General features: G+C 37.8%; 1 protein-coding gene across 1 annotated transcript in view; it reads right to left on the reverse strand.

Moving 5' to 3' along the window:
• LOC127650337 (endonuclease/exonuclease/phosphatase family domain-containing protein 1-like) overlaps positions 1 to 13,533 on the reverse strand; it is a 36,527-nt gene extending 22,994 nt beyond the window's left edge. Inside the window, exon 1 of the mRNA XM_052135687.1 lies at positions 12,424 to 13,533. Coding sequence (XP_051991647.1) covers positions 12,424 to 13,256 — 833 coding nt within the window. The 5' untranslated portion in view covers positions 13,257 to 13,533. The remainder of the gene's footprint in view (positions 1 to 12,423) is intronic.
• Positions 13,534 to 19,620: the final 6,087 nt, after the last annotated feature.

Below are 19,620 nucleotides of genomic sequence, written 5' to 3' on the forward strand. Positions count from 1 at the left end.
ATTAATGTTCATTTATAAATAAACGCCCTAACATTGTTTACAATGAGCCTGATTGATCCCTGAACTGTGCGTAAGTGCGGCTCTTCTTCTGTGAACAGGATAATGATGTGCAGCCCGCAAGCACCCTCTAGTGGCGGGTGACTGAATAGATAGCCTTATCAATGTCTGCTGTTGAGATTACCGAACGCATTTGTCCTGAAATTAATTAATCGATGATCGATAAGCTTAATCGATCAAATTATTAATGACAATTAAATTATTTTTGATTAATCATTAACATCCCTAATCTTGAAAGTTACAGAAAGTGGCTTTCAAATGTTGGGTGATTAAAACTTGTGAATTGTAATCAGGTACAGGTGCATTTTGATGTGTTTCCTTTGCAGATAACAGGATATTAACTTTTGGAAGGCAGAGTTTACATTACACAGATGAGGTCACCTTAAAGATCCAGTGGTTAAATGCTTAGCTTCACCTGGCTGGCTTGTAGCAAGTATCAGTTCTGATGCAATACACACAACCCTCCCCCTTTCTTCCGAAAACACTCAAAGACTTACCGAACGTATTTCAGTGTTGTGCTGATTTAGAATGAAATATGCAAAAGATTGAAAAAGAAAATGATTAGGATGATCAATAAATTATTAACAATTTACTGCATTGCCTTGTTAATATGTAATCAATAAAAAGTAACTGTAGTCCAATTACGAGTATTTTAAAATGTAATTTAATCCCATTACAAATACTTGATTTTTGTAATCTGATTATGCAATCCAGATTACATGTAATCTGTTACTACCCAGCACTAGCTACAGGATACATGTTTCATTAGACAGTTCAGGTCTACTGATACCTCTACTTCTAACACTATGGACACAGTAATTACCCATATTAAGTAAATACTTTCTTAAATCCTCTCTTGGTGCACTGCCAAAAGCTTCCCCGTGTCTGGGGTCAATAATACAGTACAAAAATCAAGCATGGTAAACATTGGTCAACATTCCATGCCGGAAATTAAGAAATAAATGAATAACACTGTGCATGAATCTCTGTGAACCAGCAATGTTTGCAGTCTACAAGGTAAACAGTATTATAAACTAGATTTTTTACTTTGTAGTTGGAAAGGCATTCAGAGTGGTTTATGCGTGTTGTTTTGTTGTTCATAGGGCATTGCTACATTGCTGCTTACTGGCCCAAGTCAAAAGACTTGACTAGATTTGATAGTCCTTAACCAATATGTTGTCTCTGTTCAATGCAATACAAACCCTTTTTATATTGACAGACACAATTATTCAATACAAATTTTATCAGGCAACCTGAACAACATACTGATCTCAAATCAATACATTTGACCTCATCAACACAAAATATGGAAACTCTGAAGATAAAAAAGAAGCCCCAAATGGACTCTATGGCCGTGACCCCTCCTGTGCCCAGGCAAAAACAGATAAACTCCCGCAGGCTGAGCGACGGCACAAATCGTTCAATTACTTGTTACAGGTTTAAATTCTATTATTTAGAACTTTTATTTCTGCACAAATGAGTCAATTTTAACTTCAATATATACATTTATACAACAAAAGATGTAAATGTTAACATTAGTGAATGCATTATGAACTAATATGAACTAACTGTGCAATTATAAATAAACATTAACCAAGATTAATAAATGCTGTAAAAGCACTTTTTTGTTTGACATCGGGGTGTGCATTGCTGTCGGGCGCGTTGCTGTCCAGGTCATTAGCGATCGCGTTCAGGGGTCGCCCATGATAGCGATTGCCTTCCTTGGGATCCCCCCTCGGTAGCGATTGCCTTGGATTAGGGGGTGGGGGGTGTTTGGAAGCGATCATGCTAGTGTTGCTGCAGTGGTGTAGGGTGTTGCAAAAGTGTAGATGTGCTTTTTTGTGTGGACGGACCCAGGTTTGAATCCACCTTTGTCCCAATTTATCTGATCCTGTTCCCTGTCTCCACTCTTAATATTTCCTTTAATACTACTTAGAATAATAAATAAAAATGAATATGAAGTTTTTTTTCCTCGCAGTGATTTGGTCCCAGTGAATATCGGAGAGATGAACATGTTTGATCTGGGTAAAATTAACCATGGTTGTATTATAGTAATATTGTAGTTACCATTGTTTGGCAGAAGTCATAGTTTTCATGCAATTAACCATAATTTGTTACTACACTAATATGGTGTTAATATAGTAACCATGTTTAATTTTGTGGTTACTATGATTTTACAATCAAACAATCTTATTGCAACATAAGCTTTATGGTTACTGTAGTAAAACTATGGATAGTTTTTGTAAGGGATGGTTAGGGGTAGGTTTAGGTGTAGGGGTTGGTGTAGTGTGTCTGTGGAACTGAAAGTAAACACAATAAACATTCTGCAGTGATGCCGCTATACTGTATGTTAGTATTTAATCTCTCTCTCTCTCTCTCTCTCTCTCACACACACACACACACACACACACACACCCATCTGTCCTTGTTTATCTAATAACTTGTTAGAAACAGCACATGCCATGATACTATTTCTGAAGTGAGATTTTTGAATTACTAATGGAGGCTTGAACGCATCATTTGATTCTGATCCGTCGTGTAAGTAGTTCCATGCACAAATGCGTTTTAATGACCGTACTCAAGTTTTTCCAAAAATTTTTCAATCGTGCTACATGGCCCTAAATTAGCGCTGCTGTGGTTACCTACGACACTCGGCCTGCGGCTGAATCACAGCATTGCTGATGTAGGGCCATATCGCACTCTTGCTCGTGTGATATTACTTATATATATATATATGCTGACTTGTGTGATTTTTGGAGCTTACAAATTTTGGCACCCATTCACTTGCATTATATGAATCAAAAGAGCAGAGATATTATTTCTAAAAATCTTAATTTGTGTTCTGCTGCAGAAAGAAAGTCATAAAGATCCAGGATGGCATAAGGGTGACTAAATTATGAGAGAATTTTCATTGTTGTGTGAATTATTATTTTGAAGCCCGATGTGGCCCCTGTACCAAACCACTGCTCTAACCCTTCTATTGTGCGGGACATAACACACCAAGTGACCCTGCTTTTTTAGTGGGTTTTTATATTTGTTTTTCCATTCCTTGCATTGGTTTGAACATGTTTAATGTGCAACAGTAACTCTCTCTGTTGGCATTAAGGAAAGTTTAGCCCCTACACATTTGAATGTAATTGTTTCATACATTATGATATTGAAAGTAACTTTCATCTATTCATTTCTGTAATCATGTCGCAATTTTATATTTTAAAACCTGATTAATGTAGTGTTTACACTTTTATAGATAAGTGATGTATTTTAAATGTTGTCAAAACACAAACACCTATATTTATTATTCTAAAGGGAATGTAAATTACGGTATGTGTGCACTAAATTTTTAAATTGCAGCATACAGTTTTTATTATAAATGGGCATAGCTTTCACAACTCAGCACTCAATATTCATGAGTACTTTTAAATGAGCAACTCTTTTACTCTTACTTGAGTACTTTTTTTAGGACAGGTACTTTTACTCTACTCATACTACATTTTGTAAGATGTAACAGTACTTTTTCTTGAGTATTACTTTTCAGTACTCTTTCTACCCCTGCAGACAACTATAAGTAAGCCATTTGTAGGTTGATATCTCTGGAAAGTGTAACACTTTTGCTCTGAGCATCCTGACCAGCCTGATAGAGCAACATTGGCTAAACCAATGGTGTGAGTTTGGGGTGGGGCTAACTCTCAAACACTCACCCAACTCCTCACCAACCCTATTTACTCCAATATCTGGCTGCATTCTCTTATCTCATTTCATCATTAAATTGAATGAGATTACAGTGTGATGTGAAGAGATTAAAATGATGTAATTAAGTTAGTTCGCTCTCATTCTTACAATTTTACATTTATCATCAAGTGTATTTGCAATCAAGCACATTGTTCTTCAATCTGGCTTAATGGGTTTATAAAATAATGATTGACTGGTTGATCTGTCCATTTCAATAAATTGTTTTATCATTTAAATAAACATGTGAATACTCTCCCTTACTCTCTGGCTCCATTATGCAGTTTGGAATAAATAGGTTTGAACAGACAGAGCGTATGCAACATTTGCGTAATATATGAAATATAGCTGTAACAAAGTAGCATAGTAATAATGCATTCTTCTCCTTTATGCTGTTTGGATTAAGCATACAGCTCAGTGTGTCCAAATATTGACATGTAACGGACAGGATCGAAGGTTAACCACAGTTGTGCAGTGTACAGCATATATGGACATGTTTTGTCAGTCGACAAACATATATTATTTGCACAACGATATCTTAATGTACTCATCTTCAAAAGCTGTAGAACATCTGATAACCTTTGAATGTAAGAGCCAATCACAAACCAGAACCCAAAGAACAAAAAGTTGTGTTACCTCTAACCTTGTGTGCGTGTTTACATTTTCAGATTTGGAGGGTTACGGATGCAAAAGCAAGAGTGCTACTGTCATTTGCATTTGTGTCCTTGGATTAGGGCTGCACGATTATGACGAAAATTATAATTGTGATTATGTCTTTAGCAATTGTAATTGCGATTATTAATTTTGATTAATAGAATTTACTTTAAAATACTTATTTTGTTTTTGTTTGGGGCAGCTGCATGCCATATTCTTTATGAGGGCTATACATCAAAACAAGATCAAATCATACACAGGGCCTCCACTGTCTTCACTAATCCTTTAAGAGACATTTGGGAAAACGAAATGTTACAAACGCACACCTGATTATGGAAGCAGATTGTAAATATGCAGTTAATTATGTTGAATATTTAAAATTTTAGTGAGGTAAATTACAAATTGTAAAGTAATGCACAAATATAATGAAGTAACAATGACGAGCAGCACTATATGGTTACATTTTAGCACTGTCACATGGACAGCGACTCTCTTAAGTAGCACTTAAAGTGCATCCTCACACGTTTTGGGAAACGCACATAAATAATAACGAGCATTCACAAAGTTGCTCGTAGAAAATGCTCTTAACCACTAAGATCAATCATTATTGGGAAACTCAGCCCTGGACTGTTTTTGCACCTATCTATGCAATGTATTGGGTATAAGTTATGTGTAAACACTGAAATTGAGTTTTATAATGTTGTGAAGCTTGTTCTTCATTTTCTTTCGACTGAGATTCAAATATGGCTGTTTTGAGGGGCTGCACAATGTTAGCCAATCATAACAGTGGGTGTTTACATTAAAGTCTTAAAGGGCCAGAGAGCTTAAAACGGAGCGTTTCAGACTGAGGGCCAGAGATAGGGTGAAAAATTATTATATAATACTAAATTATGACTGTTTTGGTGACATTTTTTTTCTAACATTATAAATGGACCTCAGGGAAAATAATACAATTATTTAAAAAAGAAAACGTCATGACCCCTTTATTTGACTCTGATTTGCCTTTGCATTCATGCAATCAATGGCCCAAAAAAATATGTTTGAAAATAAACAATATTATACAACTAAATGGAATGCAGTAACTGACATTTTTGACAATTATATAATTGCAACAGCTGTAAGTGTAATCTAGATAATTGTGCAGCCCTAACCATTGTTTTTCTTTGGTTTGTATTTTACAAAGGCAACCTTACGACAAGGCATTATCATCATTATGTATTGTGTTTTGAACTACTGTACCTAGACAGGAAGTCAAAGTTGCTGAGACGAAAAGTCATGGGATGGAACCTCATTTTGAAATACAAACATTTGCAAACATGGTCAAATGCTGAAAAAGAACACAAGCAGAGTATTAAGTTGAAACCACACAATGCAAATAAACAGCGCAGTGCTAATACAGTTGTGCTGACAGTTCAATCAGTAAGAGCATGACTCGTGAAGAAGGCAGACAAGCTGCGTTCAAAACATCATACTACCATAGAACTCAATTCTGCAGTGTGCAGTATGTATACTGTGCACAGCAGGCACATTTTCTGTATGCATAATTTCTGTATCACTGTATCCTACAATGCTATGCACTCCAGTTGATTTGTAATTTACAATATGATTGTTTAACATAATTTTTTACATTCCTTTTTTTGACATTTCAACACAAAATTAGATTAAAACTGCAAAAGGCAATATATTAAGGCTAAGTGACAGTCACATACTACCACTAAACGTTGCATTTTGCACACTGTTTCACATACTTTTTAAATTGTAGCCAGCACACAGTATATGGTGGGAAGTATGTAATAAGCATTAGACTAGTATTCTTATTGCAACACAGCTGTGGTCTATTTCTGTTAAAAAGTAACCAGTGAGTCTGCAGTTCTTTCTGTGTTTGGCAGTTCATTACAGATGGAAAAATGTCAAGCAATTCCTATTTAGACAAAAACACATCAACAAACCCACACACACACATTCTGTCACTTTTGCCACCTGTTACTTGTTTACATAATATGCTGCAATGCTGTGTCAGTGGAAATAGAAGGGTTTCATGAGAAGATGTGGAAATTACTTTAATCCAACCACTTCTGACTGTGACCCTGATGGTCAGTCTTAGAAATAAATCAATAGTGAATGCCTCAATCTCACATTCCCTCATTCTGTCAAACTCTGTACACTGCCCAAAACATAGCAACACTGCAATTGATGCAAGAGACCTTTTGAAATATAATGTCATTTGCAATGAGAACGAAAGCTCTTGCAAAACTGACTGACACATGACATCCTAAAAAGTGCTATGTTATTAATAGAGATTGAAAAGGCAAGCATCACTAGTGTTATAAGAAAACCTTAACCCTAAACACTGAACGAGCATTCACCCAAAACTAGCTACTTAACTGCTGCACAGTTCATTGAAATAAAATCGAAATCACGAAATGAACTTTTTGCGATTACAAAACTGCAAAGGGCTATGATTTAACTAAATAAATATATAGTCTGCTCGCGCTGCACACTTCAAAGTTAATGTGCACTACTCTGTGCTGTCTGTATTGTGTTAGTGCTATTATAGTGTTTTTAGAATGGTTAAGTGCTCCTTAACTCCATCTCGTGCTCAGAGTGACAGGTGTCCTCAGAGTTTGGTTCTGTTTGCTTAAGTGTGCTGAGCGCATTATATTTGAAGCATTACAGATTCACTTTAATTTCACTTTTGCTTAATTCCAAACATGCTTGGCCTCTACAAGTTAATATACAAATAAGAAAAACACACCCCATGGCACTGGGTATTGTGGACAGAGGAAAAGTTAAAATAAGGAGCACATACCAGCAGACACTGTTGTTAATGTGAGCTATTTACAAAAGGCTAGTTTGCGAAGAGCAAGTTCTGCACAGGACCTATCACAGGGGATCACCGGCAGGTTCATACGTGTAATATTACATTATTACAATGATATAATATTCAAGTTGACTGGATTCCAAAAAATAATAATGATGAATAGTGGGCTGAGACAGTATCATAAAATGGACAACCCCATTCTCCTTATTCAGTTTGTATTGTATCCTGTTTGAAACTACTGAGAAGAGTCGATCAAAATGGATTACGTGTGGGAGCACTGAGAGTACTTTTCAGCAAGAGTAGACGGTGTGTCTACAGCACACACTTAATATATGAAAATGTTCGTGAGGTGTTTTTTTTTGTCACTCTAAATGTTTGTTTACCCGCAGAGGTAAACTGGACATGGCAGATCACATTCGGACTGCTATGACACTCTGCACTTTTTCATAATACAAGCGTTTCATTGTTATACGTGTAAATCTGCTTACATTTTAGGTTCCAACTTGTTAATAATGTGTAGCTGACATTTCAAACATTGACAGTTTTTATTATTTCACATTCAAGTTCAGAACATTAAAGGAAATTACATTTGTACTTTTTAAAATTTGCTTGTCACCCCACATTTAAAAAAAAAAAAAAAAGGGTTAAATGTGATTAAAATGGTTGTAAACAGAATATAAAATAAAACGTACAGTTTCACATGTATACTGTATATGTGTGTATATGTATGAATAAACTGCCCCCCCACACACACACACACCCCAGATTAACACTCAAAAATCTGCTCAAATTAATGATAAAACGATGTGTGAGTGACATGAGAAGATGGTCAGAGGTGTCGTACAGAGATATTTTGAATGACTTTTAAAATCTCCCCACTCTGCTTCCAGTTATGACATCCCCTGAAAACTATAAAATACTCATAACTAATAATACTGATGGGAACTCTATAACCTGGTAAATCCACTTAGCTAGATAATTACACTTTGATATAAACATCATAGATACAGTATCTCACAAAAGTGAGTACACCCCTCCCATTTTTGTAAATATTTGATTATATCTTTTCATGTGACAACACTGAAGAAATGACACTTTGCTACAATGTAAAGTAGTGACTGTACAGCTTGTATAACAGTGTAAATCTGCTGTACCCTCAAAATAACTCAAGACAAAGCCATTAATGTCTAAACCGCTGGCAACAAAAGTGAGTACACACCTAAGTGAAAATGTCCAAATTGGGCCCAAAGTGTCAATATTTTGTGTGGCCACTATTATTTTCCAGCACTGCTTTAAACCTCTTGGGCATGGAGTTCACCAGAGCTTCACAGGCTGCCACAGGAGAAGACATGCTTGGCCAGTCCATCACCTTCACCCTCAGCTTCTTTAGCAAGGCAGTGGTCGTCTTGGAGGTGTGTTTGGGGTCGTTATCATGCTGGAATACTGCCCTGCAGTCCAGTCTCCGAAGGGAGGGGATCATGCCCTGCTTCAGTATGTCACAGTACATGTTGGCATTCATGGTTCCCTCAATGAACTGTAGCTCCCCAGTGGCGGCAGCACTCATGCAGCCCCATACCATGACACTCCCACCACCATGCTTGACTGTAGGCAAGACACACTTGTCTTTGTACTCCTCACCTGGTTGCCACCACACACGCTTGACAACATCTGAACCAAATAAGTTTATCTTGGTCTCATCAGACCACAGGACATGGTTCCAGTAATCCATGTCCTTAGTCTGCTTGTCTTCAGCAAACTGTTTGCGGGATTTCTTGTGCATCATCTTTAAAAGAGGCTTCCTTCTGGGACGACAGCCATGCAGACCAATTTGATGCAGTGTGCGGCATATGGTCTGAGCACTGACAGGCTGACCCCCCACCCCTTCAACCTCTGCAGCAATGCTGGCAGCACTCATACGTTTATTTCCCAAAGACATCCTCTGGATATGACGCTGAGCACGTGCACTCAACTTCTTTGGTCGACCATGGCGAGGCCTGTTCTGAGTGGAACCTGTCCTGTTAAACCGCTGTATGGTCTTGGCCACCATGCTGCAGCTCAGTGTCAGGGTCTTGGCAATCTTCTTATAGCCTAGGCCATCTTTATGTAGAGCAACAATTATTTTTTTCAGATCCTCAGAGAGTTCTTTGCCATGAGGTGCCATGTTGAACTTCCAGTGATCAGTGCGAGGGAGTGTGAGAGTGAGGACACCAAATTTAACACAACTGCTCCCCATTCACACCTGAGACCTTGTAACACTAATGAGTCACATGACACCGGAGAGGGGAAATGGTTAATTGGGCCCAATTTGGACATTTTCACTTAGGGGTGTACTCACTTTTGTTGCCAGTGGTTTAGACATTAATGGCTGTGTTGAGTTATTTTGAGGGGACAGCAAATTTACAAGCTATACACTCACTACTTTACATTGCAGCAAAGTGTCATTTCTTCATGAAAAGATCTAATCAAATATTTACAAAAATGTGAGGGGTGTACTCACTTTTGTGAGATACTGTATCTATATAGCAACTGCTATACAAGAAAATATTCAAGATAGCTGTGCGCTAGTTTCTCTGGCACATAGGGTGAATAGCAATTATTATGATAATGTATTGCCTTGAACTTCTTGTATTAGTTAATAAACCAAATTCAATCTAGAACAACTTTGCAATCACACAGCAACAGCCTAGTAACCACCTAGAGAACTTTGTAACCATACAGCAACACCCTAGTAACCACCTAGAGAACTTTGTAACCATACAGCAACACCCTAGTAACTACCTAGAAAAACTTTGCAACTCATTTGGAGATGAGCAGTTGACTCGCATGGAGTACTTGGAGATCCATATTTGAATATTAAAGCTTTTTTTTTTTCAGCAAAGCAAAGTTTTGTTCATCTGTATACAAACCAAATGTTCATACCTGTTTAAATAAATAAAACAGGCAACTAATACTGAGAAAAATAACTAATAAAAAATAAGAATATTTATGTGTAACACTTTTAATAATAAAATCAAAAATAGTAATAGAAATAATAATATCAGCAGAACAAATAAAATGTCCATTACATCGACGGCCGTGGCCCATGAATTTGAATTGTTGACAGAATTTGGCCATTGGTAAAAATTAATTGGGGAACCCTGATTTAGGTAATTCAAATGAAATGTCAAAAGTCATACTTTACAGCAAGAGAAAAAAAAAAAAGATGACAAATTATATTTTGTTTAAAGGAAATACAGTATAATTTCAGGACCATTAAAAAAAATTGTGATATGATCTATTTATATGCTTCATTTTCTTTATGCAATATATAATAGATTTTTTTTTTTTGAGTTTGGGGTGAAATATGACAAGCTTTTGATCAATTAAATTTATTTGCCAGCTCACAATCTTTTCCACATGAAAAACTAAACAAAATAAAGAAAAGTTTCATAGTTATACAAACACTTGAGCCAATCTTCAGATGCAAATTTTCCTTGAGAGACAGTTGTTGCTGGTTTTGTAAGCTTACATGCAGCGTTTTCAAGTATGCTTGTATGCCAAAATGAAGATTTCAAGCAAGCGCAGCAATAGTGTGGCTATATATCTGCATATGACTTAGGTTCAAGTATTTACAGGGACAGTTACACACAGTGCAGCTTTTACATACTGTAGAGTGTGCAGCTTTCACCTATGATGCAAGCAATTCATTGAGGGGCCTGGGTATCTTAGCGTGTATTGACGCTGACTACCAACCCTGAAGTTGCGAGCTTGAATCCAGGGCGTGTTGAGTGACTCCAGCCAGGTCTCCTAAGCCACCACTGGCCTGGTTGATAGGGAGGGTAGAGTCACATGGGGTAACCTCCTTGTGGTCACGATTAGTGGTTCTCGCTCTCAATGGGGCACGTAGTAATTTGTGCGTGGTTCCCAGAGAGTAGTATGAGCCTCAACATGCTGTGTCTCCGCGGTGTCATGCACAACGACCCATGTGATGAGATGCACGGATTGACTGTCTCAATCACTGGCAACTTAGACTTGTCCTCCACCACCCTGATTGAGGCGAGTAACCGCGCCACCACGAGCACCTACTAAGTAGTGGGAATTCGGCATTCCAAATTGGGAATTTTTTTTAATTTTTTTTTTTATAAAGAATTCGTCATTGAAAAACCCCATACTAACTGACCGCTAATCTCAAAATTTGGGGGAATTCACTCCTATACAGCTATGGTGGTTATACTCCTGCTGTACTCAATGTCAATAAAGAGATCCATATTACATATTTTTCAACCATCTTTAACTCTCTCTCCCACACACACACACACACACACACACACAGAGGCTTATATAACATACCTCCCTGAGTCATGACAGGAATGATGGCACATACTTAAGCGACACCCTCTATATGAATTACAGTGTGTGTGTGTGAGTGTGAGTGTGTGAGTGTGAGTGTGTGGGGGGCCCTGGGACCATAAAACAACCAACAGTACAAACATTTATCTTATGATATCTTCTAGAATCAATTCATACAATCATAAAAGGAGGGTTAGAATTCTGCGGAAGTCTGATAATAACAGGGGGTCAGATGTGGATGTTAAAAAATTAACCACCACTAAAATTTGCTGAACACAAATGTCAGAACTATGATCCAGCACTTCAACACAAGTCTATTGGATTTCCCAGTAACCATCAATAACACGTCAATCTGAGTGTTCTTCCATGTTAAAGTTTAATGCTTCAAGGATCTTAACAACCTGAAAAAACAACAACTGTACTAATACATATTATCAGACTGCTAGGACTACAAAAGTCATGCTGCATTTTACCACCTTTCGACCGATTCCAGTTTCCAGTTGTTCATGATTACTGGATAATAATTAAAAATATACATAATAATGTTCTAGAGATTGGTTCTTTCAAATAATACCATGCCACATGTCCAAAAACTTGTTAATTACACTCCAAATATTACCATAAATTGTAGTGCAGTATCCACACACTGATTTTTTGCTCCAAAAATATTTTATTGGCATACACTTGCAAAACCATGATATTACTGTGATACTTCAAAGAATACCATAGTACCACCATGGTGCAGTCAAAAAATTCAAAATAATAATATTGCCATGGTACATGTCCAAAACATGGAAGTACTTTGATGCATTTAGTTAGTATTATAGTTTACTTACTCGTTTTCTAGTAAGGTCATACAGACGACCTCTTTGACCCCGGGGTTGTTGGCTTTCTCACTGGAGCAGCGCTGCAGGTTCCAGGTGCCCACTCGCACCACGGGCTTCCCGTCACGCGTGCCCGCAGGAGGCTCCACGCAGGGCCGCAGAGAGGCGATGAGCGCCGGTCCTCCTGGAGGAAAATCTAGCTCATCACTGCGGACACTGAAGGACGTGGGGCTCGGATGCGTGAATCCTCCGTTCGTGTTCGTTGACGGGGTCCTGGAGCGCCCTACGAACACCTGGAAACGGATCTTGTCCAACAGGGATGAATTGACGCCGGGCACTTTGACCAGATCTTCTATGCTTTTGAAGGGGCCGTGGACGGAACGGAACTCCTCGATGTTCTTGGCGATTTTCTGGGTGATGCCGCGGACGCTCATGAGCTGCGGCGGCGTGGCAGTGTTTATGTTCACGCCGGTGCATGGCAGGTGCTCGTGCTCTTTGCGCAAAGACGATGGCGAGTGATTAGACGAGCCGTTTTTGCTCGAAACGCAAATTTCTAGTTTAATAGCCTCTAATTTAGTGGCACCGACCCCGCTAACCAAAGCCAGGTCTTCAACTTTCTTGAATCCCCCGATGCATTCCCGGTACTCCACGATGTTTTGAGCCACCCCGCGGTTCACGCCCGGTAGAGTCATGAGCTCTTCCTCGGTGGCCGTGTTGATGTTCAGCCGCTCCTGGTTCACCAGGATGTTGCTGAAGTTGCACGCCGCGCTGAACTTGCGCTTGCCCTGGCTGATGTCAGTGGGGTCCTTGGGAATGGACCGGTGGCACCCGAGATTCCCACCCATGTGTCTGATTCAGTCCACGCACTAAGAAGTGGACTCGAAACCTGTCCGGACTGCTAGTTTCTTGTGCGTTAAAGATCCCGTAGATGCCCGGCGCGAGACTAATCTATCAACGTCCTAGTTACTGCAATTAATTCATCGACGACCTCCTGTTAAATTTGACACATAAGCAGCTAATATCTGTACAAAACACATTTCGCAAACTCTTCTATTTCTGTCAGTTCTTCCAGATCGCTCAGTGTTTTCGAAGTATTCTGCGATACACTGTCCATGTCAACGCCGCTTCAAGGCGGACTGAAGTGAACTCTGACTCGTGTTGTTCGAATCGCTAGTGAATAGTTATTTTGAGCCGGTTCGCTCGAGTCGATTCGCAAAGCGTTCGTGAATCGTGCGTTCTTTTGAGAGTAGGTTGTTAAGATAGCCTTTGTTGGAACCATAAAAACAAAACATTTGACACAATGGATCTTATTCATGAAACACCAGTAGAACATATTTGTGTTAGTGAAATAAAAATGTAGCTTACATAAGAATTCATTTAAACTCACATTTGTTCAGCACACGTTTGATAAATAAGGCTCAATGTTTTTTTGAAGTAGATATAGGAAGATAAGGAAAATTATCTGACAAAAAAACACAGGAAGGGTCTCAGTTTGAGTGATATATAATAATGTAGGGACATATTATGTTATACTAAAAACTACCAATACAACACCCTAATATATATGGTCGAAAACATACGCACAAATTATTGCGCTGTAAAAATTAAATGAGTCACGCCAATCTGTTAATTTAGACGACTCATTCGAACGAACCGATTCGCTAAAATGAATCAATGAACACCGACGTTCTGCCGGAGGGGGCGTGTCCTATTTGACTGATTACCGTAGTCGGACTGTTCTGTATTATTTTTTGCGTATAAACCCCTGACACCCTATATTGACAAAGACACTCGTATTTTTATCCAGATCTTCCCTAGTTATTTTTTTTTTCTTTTTTTCATATGTAAAGTTATGCCCAGTAAGGGGAGTCAAGCGTCCCATAGGAACCCTTTTATTGGTTATATCAAGCTCTCCTAAAACCTTTCAGATAAATAGGCCTGTAATATTTAAATTGGGTTTTCCAATGACACCAGGAATAACCTTTGCAAATTATGTGGATATCATTTATATAACTCCAAAACCTTGCATCAAATTAATTGACACATTGCCCTTTGATTTGTTTTAAATTTGATGCTATTATTAACATCTGATCTGAATGCCTGATGATTCATCTTGGTTGTAATTTCAGATAATAAAAGATGATATCCGCCTCAAGACTTTGTAATCAAGGATGTAGCTGTTTAATTAAGTGTGGACAAAGCCCATCTAATCTCAAAGTAATCGCAATTGCTTATGATAGCAGTTCTTTTTTTTTTAGGTTACTTTCAACAAACATTAAATATGAATATAAAATATGTTCCAGACTAAAAATTGCTCATCATTGTGTTTGAAATGTTCCCAGGGGAAGTCTGCCTGGAACAAGGTGTGTTTGGGTTTGTCATTAAAAACATTTGCATTAATGTCTTGATGTGACATATCTGACACACAAAATACCATTGACTGTGAAGATAGCATGGCCATGATTAATAAAGACCTAAAATAGACCAGCAGGCCAATCCTGGTTTGTACAATAACAGTATGCTGGTTTTGCCACACTGTCCTCATAAACCTGCTTTCCTCAAATCCACTAACGATCATATGCATGTTTGTTCCCTGGTATGTTTCTTTTTTTTCCTCAACTGATTGATATATTTTTCTAAATTCAAAACTGTCAAAACAATATGCACAGACACAAACTTATTTTCATTTCCACTACATTGTTTTTAGAAAGCACAACCAGTTCTTTCTTACATAATTTAAACTTAAAAATGTTATGCCATTAGATATGATATTCATCTTGGTGAAAAAGTCATCAAGGTTTATCGGCACTGCTGGAGAGATAATGATAAAGGCAAGAGATGCAAAAGTAATTTAGCCAATCAGGGACTACACCATAGACAAATCCAATGCATGGCTCCATGCCCACAAGCCAGAGTTTGCCAACTAAACCCTTGGCAACAAACTGTCGAGTTTAATTGAAGTTCTGTGCTCGTGTGGGAGCAGACCACAGGTCGCAATAAAAGTTTGCACATCTTGTTTGTGTTCAGGATATTTCTCTAAAATCCATTACATCCCTTGTCCAAATGAAAGTTTTATTGTTTACAGTGGGACCAATCTTGTTTTGTCCTGAAGACATGTCATTCTGACAAACTGAAATTAAGGTAAGGCAACTAGTTGATGAATGTTAACAAAAGGACTGTATTCATGGAAAGGGACTACAAATGCATGTTCAGAAGAATATGACCTCACTAGGGCTGGGCAGAATGCAGAATTTAAAAATGAGCCCCCTTTCAATTCATGAGTTGCAATTTGAAGTTAATTGGCCACGCCAATTAACTTGGCGTGGCCAAGGAAGGCCAAAGAGGCCGAAACATGTTGGCATATGTTTTTTAATGGATAGCCAAGTTTAAATAAAGGCTTTTTAAACATATATTCCTTTTGAGTGCCTCAGACTTTGTTTATTTGGGAAGTTTTATCTGAATTTGAATTGACCACACCCCACAGGAAGTTTTATCTGAATTTCTATTGAATTGGCCACGCCCCACAGGAAGTTTGATCTGAATTTCAGTTGAATTGGCCACGCCCCACAGGAAGTTTGATCTGAATTTCAATTGAATTGGCCCCACCCCACAGGAAGTTTTATCTGAATTTCAATTGAACTGGCCACGCCCCACGGGAAGTTTTATTTGAATTTGAATATAACTGGCCACGCCCCACAGGAAGTTTTATCTGAATTTCAATTGAATTGGCCACGTCCCACAGGAAGTTTTACATTTATTTACATTTACATTTATGCATTTGGCAGACGCTTTTATCCAAAGCGACTAAGACCATCAATCCGCACATCTGATCATGTGGCTTGTTGTTACCACGGAGACATAGCACATGTGAAGTCTTCACGCTATTTATTACGGCATCCACACATAACTCAACACGTGCCCCACCGAGAGCAAGAACCACATTATAGTGACCACGAGGTGGTTAACCCAACATAACTCTACCTACCTTAGCAACCAGGCCAACTGGTTGCTTAGGAGACCTGACTGGATTCACTTAGCATGCCCTGGATTCGAACTTGTAATTCCAGGTGTGGTAGTCACCGTATTTACTTGCTGAGTTACCCAGGCTCCCACAATTCATTTTCAACTAATTTATTAGCCTATTTATTCCTTAATATATGTAGCTGGTGGTATTTCATGCATTTAACACATGCTTAAATCACTCCCAGTATTTCATGCATTTAACACATGCTTAAATCACTCCCAGTATTTTATGCATTTAACACATGCTTAAATCACTCCCAGTATTTCATGCATTTAACACATGCTTAAATCACTCCCAGTATTTTATGCATTTATGCTTAAATCACTCCCAGTATTTTATGCATTTAACACATGCTTAAATCACTCCCAGTATTTTATGCATTTAACACATGCTTAAATCACTCCCAGTATTTCATGCATTTAACACATGCTTAAATCACTCCCAGTATTTTATGCATTTAACACATGCTTAAATCACTCACAGTACCTCATGCATTTAACACATGCTTAAATCACTCACAGTATTTTATGCATTTAACACATGCGTAAATCACTCCCAGTATTTTATGCATTTAACACATGCTTGAATCACTCACATGCATTTAACACATGCATAAATCACTCCCAGTATTTCATGCATTTAACACATGCTTAAATCACTCCCAGTATTTTATGGATTTAACACATGCTTAAATCACTCACAGTACCTCATGCATTAAACACATGCTTAAATCACTCCCAGTATTTTATGCATTTAACACATGCTTAAATCACTCCCAGTATTTTATGCATTTAACACATGTGTAAATCACTCCCAGTATTTTATGCATTTAACACATGCTTGAATCACTCACATGCATTTAACACATGCATAAATCACTCCCAGTATTTCATGCATTTAACACATGCTTAAATCACTCCCAGTATTTTATGGATTTAACAAATGCTTAAATCACTCACAGTATCTCATGCATTAAACACATGCTTAAATCACTCCCAGTATTTTATGCATTTAACACATGCTTAAATCACTCCCAGTATTTTATGCATTTAACACATGCTTAAATCACTCCCAGTATTTCATGCATTTAACACATGCTTGAATCACTCACATGCATTTAAAACATGCATAAATCACTCCCAGTATTTCATGCATTTAACAAATGCTTAAATCACTCCCAGTATTTCATGCATTTAACACATGCTTAAATCACTCCCAGTATTTCATGCATTTAACAAATGCTTAAATCACTCCCAGTATTTTATGCATTTAACAAATGCTTAAATCACTCCCAGTATTTTATGCATTTAACACATGCTTAAATCACTCCCAGTATTTCATGCATTTAACACATGCTTAAATCACTCCCAGTATTTCATGCATTTAACACATGCTTAAATCACTCCCAGTATTTCATGCATGTAACACATGCTTAAATCACTCCCAGTATTTCATGCATGTAACACATGCTTAAATCACTCCCAGTATTTCATGCATTTAACACATGCTTAAATCACTCCCAGTATTTTATGCATTTATGCTTAAATCACTCCCAGTATTTTGTGCATTTAACAAATGCTTAAATCACTCCCAGTATTTTATGCATTTAACACATGCTTAAATCACTCCCAGTATTTCATGCATTTAACAAATGCTTAAATCACTCCCAGTATTTTATGCATTTAACACATGCTTGAATCACTCACATGCATTTAACACATTACACTTGTTCACTAAATGGTCTATAAATCATTAAATGAGATATGATGCATTCTAAATTTACATATCCAATCCTTGCACGTGTGCACAAACTTTGTGTTTAATGCAATCCATATGCATCCTTCAAAAATAACCCACAACAAAAACTCTGAACACATATTTAATGTAATTTAAGAACATTTTGTGTTAAATTTGATATTTATCCAAAGTATTATCAACCGATGAACAAAACCACAAGCTCTCTTACCCAACATATGCTCTCATGTTCTAACCAGCACAGATACAGTATGTGTACCACAGCGGGCCACGTCAAATAAATTACAATTTAAATTACACTAAATTTTACCACTTGGCTATATATATATATATATATATATATTTCTCAACTGACTAAACATTTCTCTGAACTAGTACTGTAAATACTGTCAACACAACTAACACAGATTTTTATTTAGCAAAATAACAACCTCAGTCACCATCCACTTTCACTGCATCTTTTTCTATGCAATGAAAGTGAATGGTGACTTAAAATTAAAGTATACCTCTGTAGTCTGCATTGCTGATCGCTCCGAACACAATATGCATGAAGCAAATGTCATCATCAGCACAGTCCAAGTGGACAGAGACAAACATCGTCTGGGCATGCGCCTGCCACTGACTGTATTAAAGTGGAATCGCAAATAATTTGGAGTGTGCAACATGTCCTCGCGATTAAAAGAGTATACTTTGAAAGGCAAAGAACAATCTGATCCGGAATGCACAAAAACAAAGTATTCCTGGGCCTTAATGCTAACATCTATTTTGTTGTCAACAAAGACAGTTCTACAGGTTTAGAGCAACATGAGGGTTAGTAAATCATTTTTGCTTTAACTGTTTAATACTGTATGTAAATAATGACCTTATGCAGAACTGTTTGTTTGCTTGCCACCCTAATTACACAGAGACAGTTGGCATCTGGGTGGATCAGAAGGTTTGTAAGGTCTGCAGAAAAAAAGTACATATAATTCATTGGTCGATGAGTCTGCACATTTCTCTGCCAACCAGCCATGTTGCCCCATTCCATGAGCAGAGCCTGATGGGAATGAGGTCACCATTAAAGTGGCCAGAGAGATTGGCCAGGCTACAACAGCTGCACAATCCATTGTTCCTCCTCAATAAGATATCACGGTAAGGGCTTTTTTCACTGTAATTTGGCAGGAGGTGCCAGGGAGACCCTGGCATGAAATAAAGAGCGATGTGTTGGTTACATAAGAGTGGCCTCTCAACAGGACTGGGAACAGACAGAGGGCTAGAGACTATTGAAGTCTCTAACAGCTTCTAACATATGAAGGCCTCCAGGCTACGAGAGCCGCCAACTGATTCCACACATGAAAGGAAGCTTAATCATACCATGAGTTAACTTTATAAAGTGTATTACCACAGACTTTGAAAACAAGGGGCAAATATATTGTAAATAAATACACTGT

The sequence above is a fragment of the Xyrauchen texanus genome, chromosome 10 (assembly GCF_025860055.1).
Source record: "Xyrauchen texanus isolate HMW12.3.18 chromosome 10, RBS_HiC_50CHRs, whole genome shotgun sequence".
NCBI lineage: Eukaryota > Metazoa > Chordata > Actinopteri > Cypriniformes > Catostomidae > Xyrauchen > Xyrauchen texanus.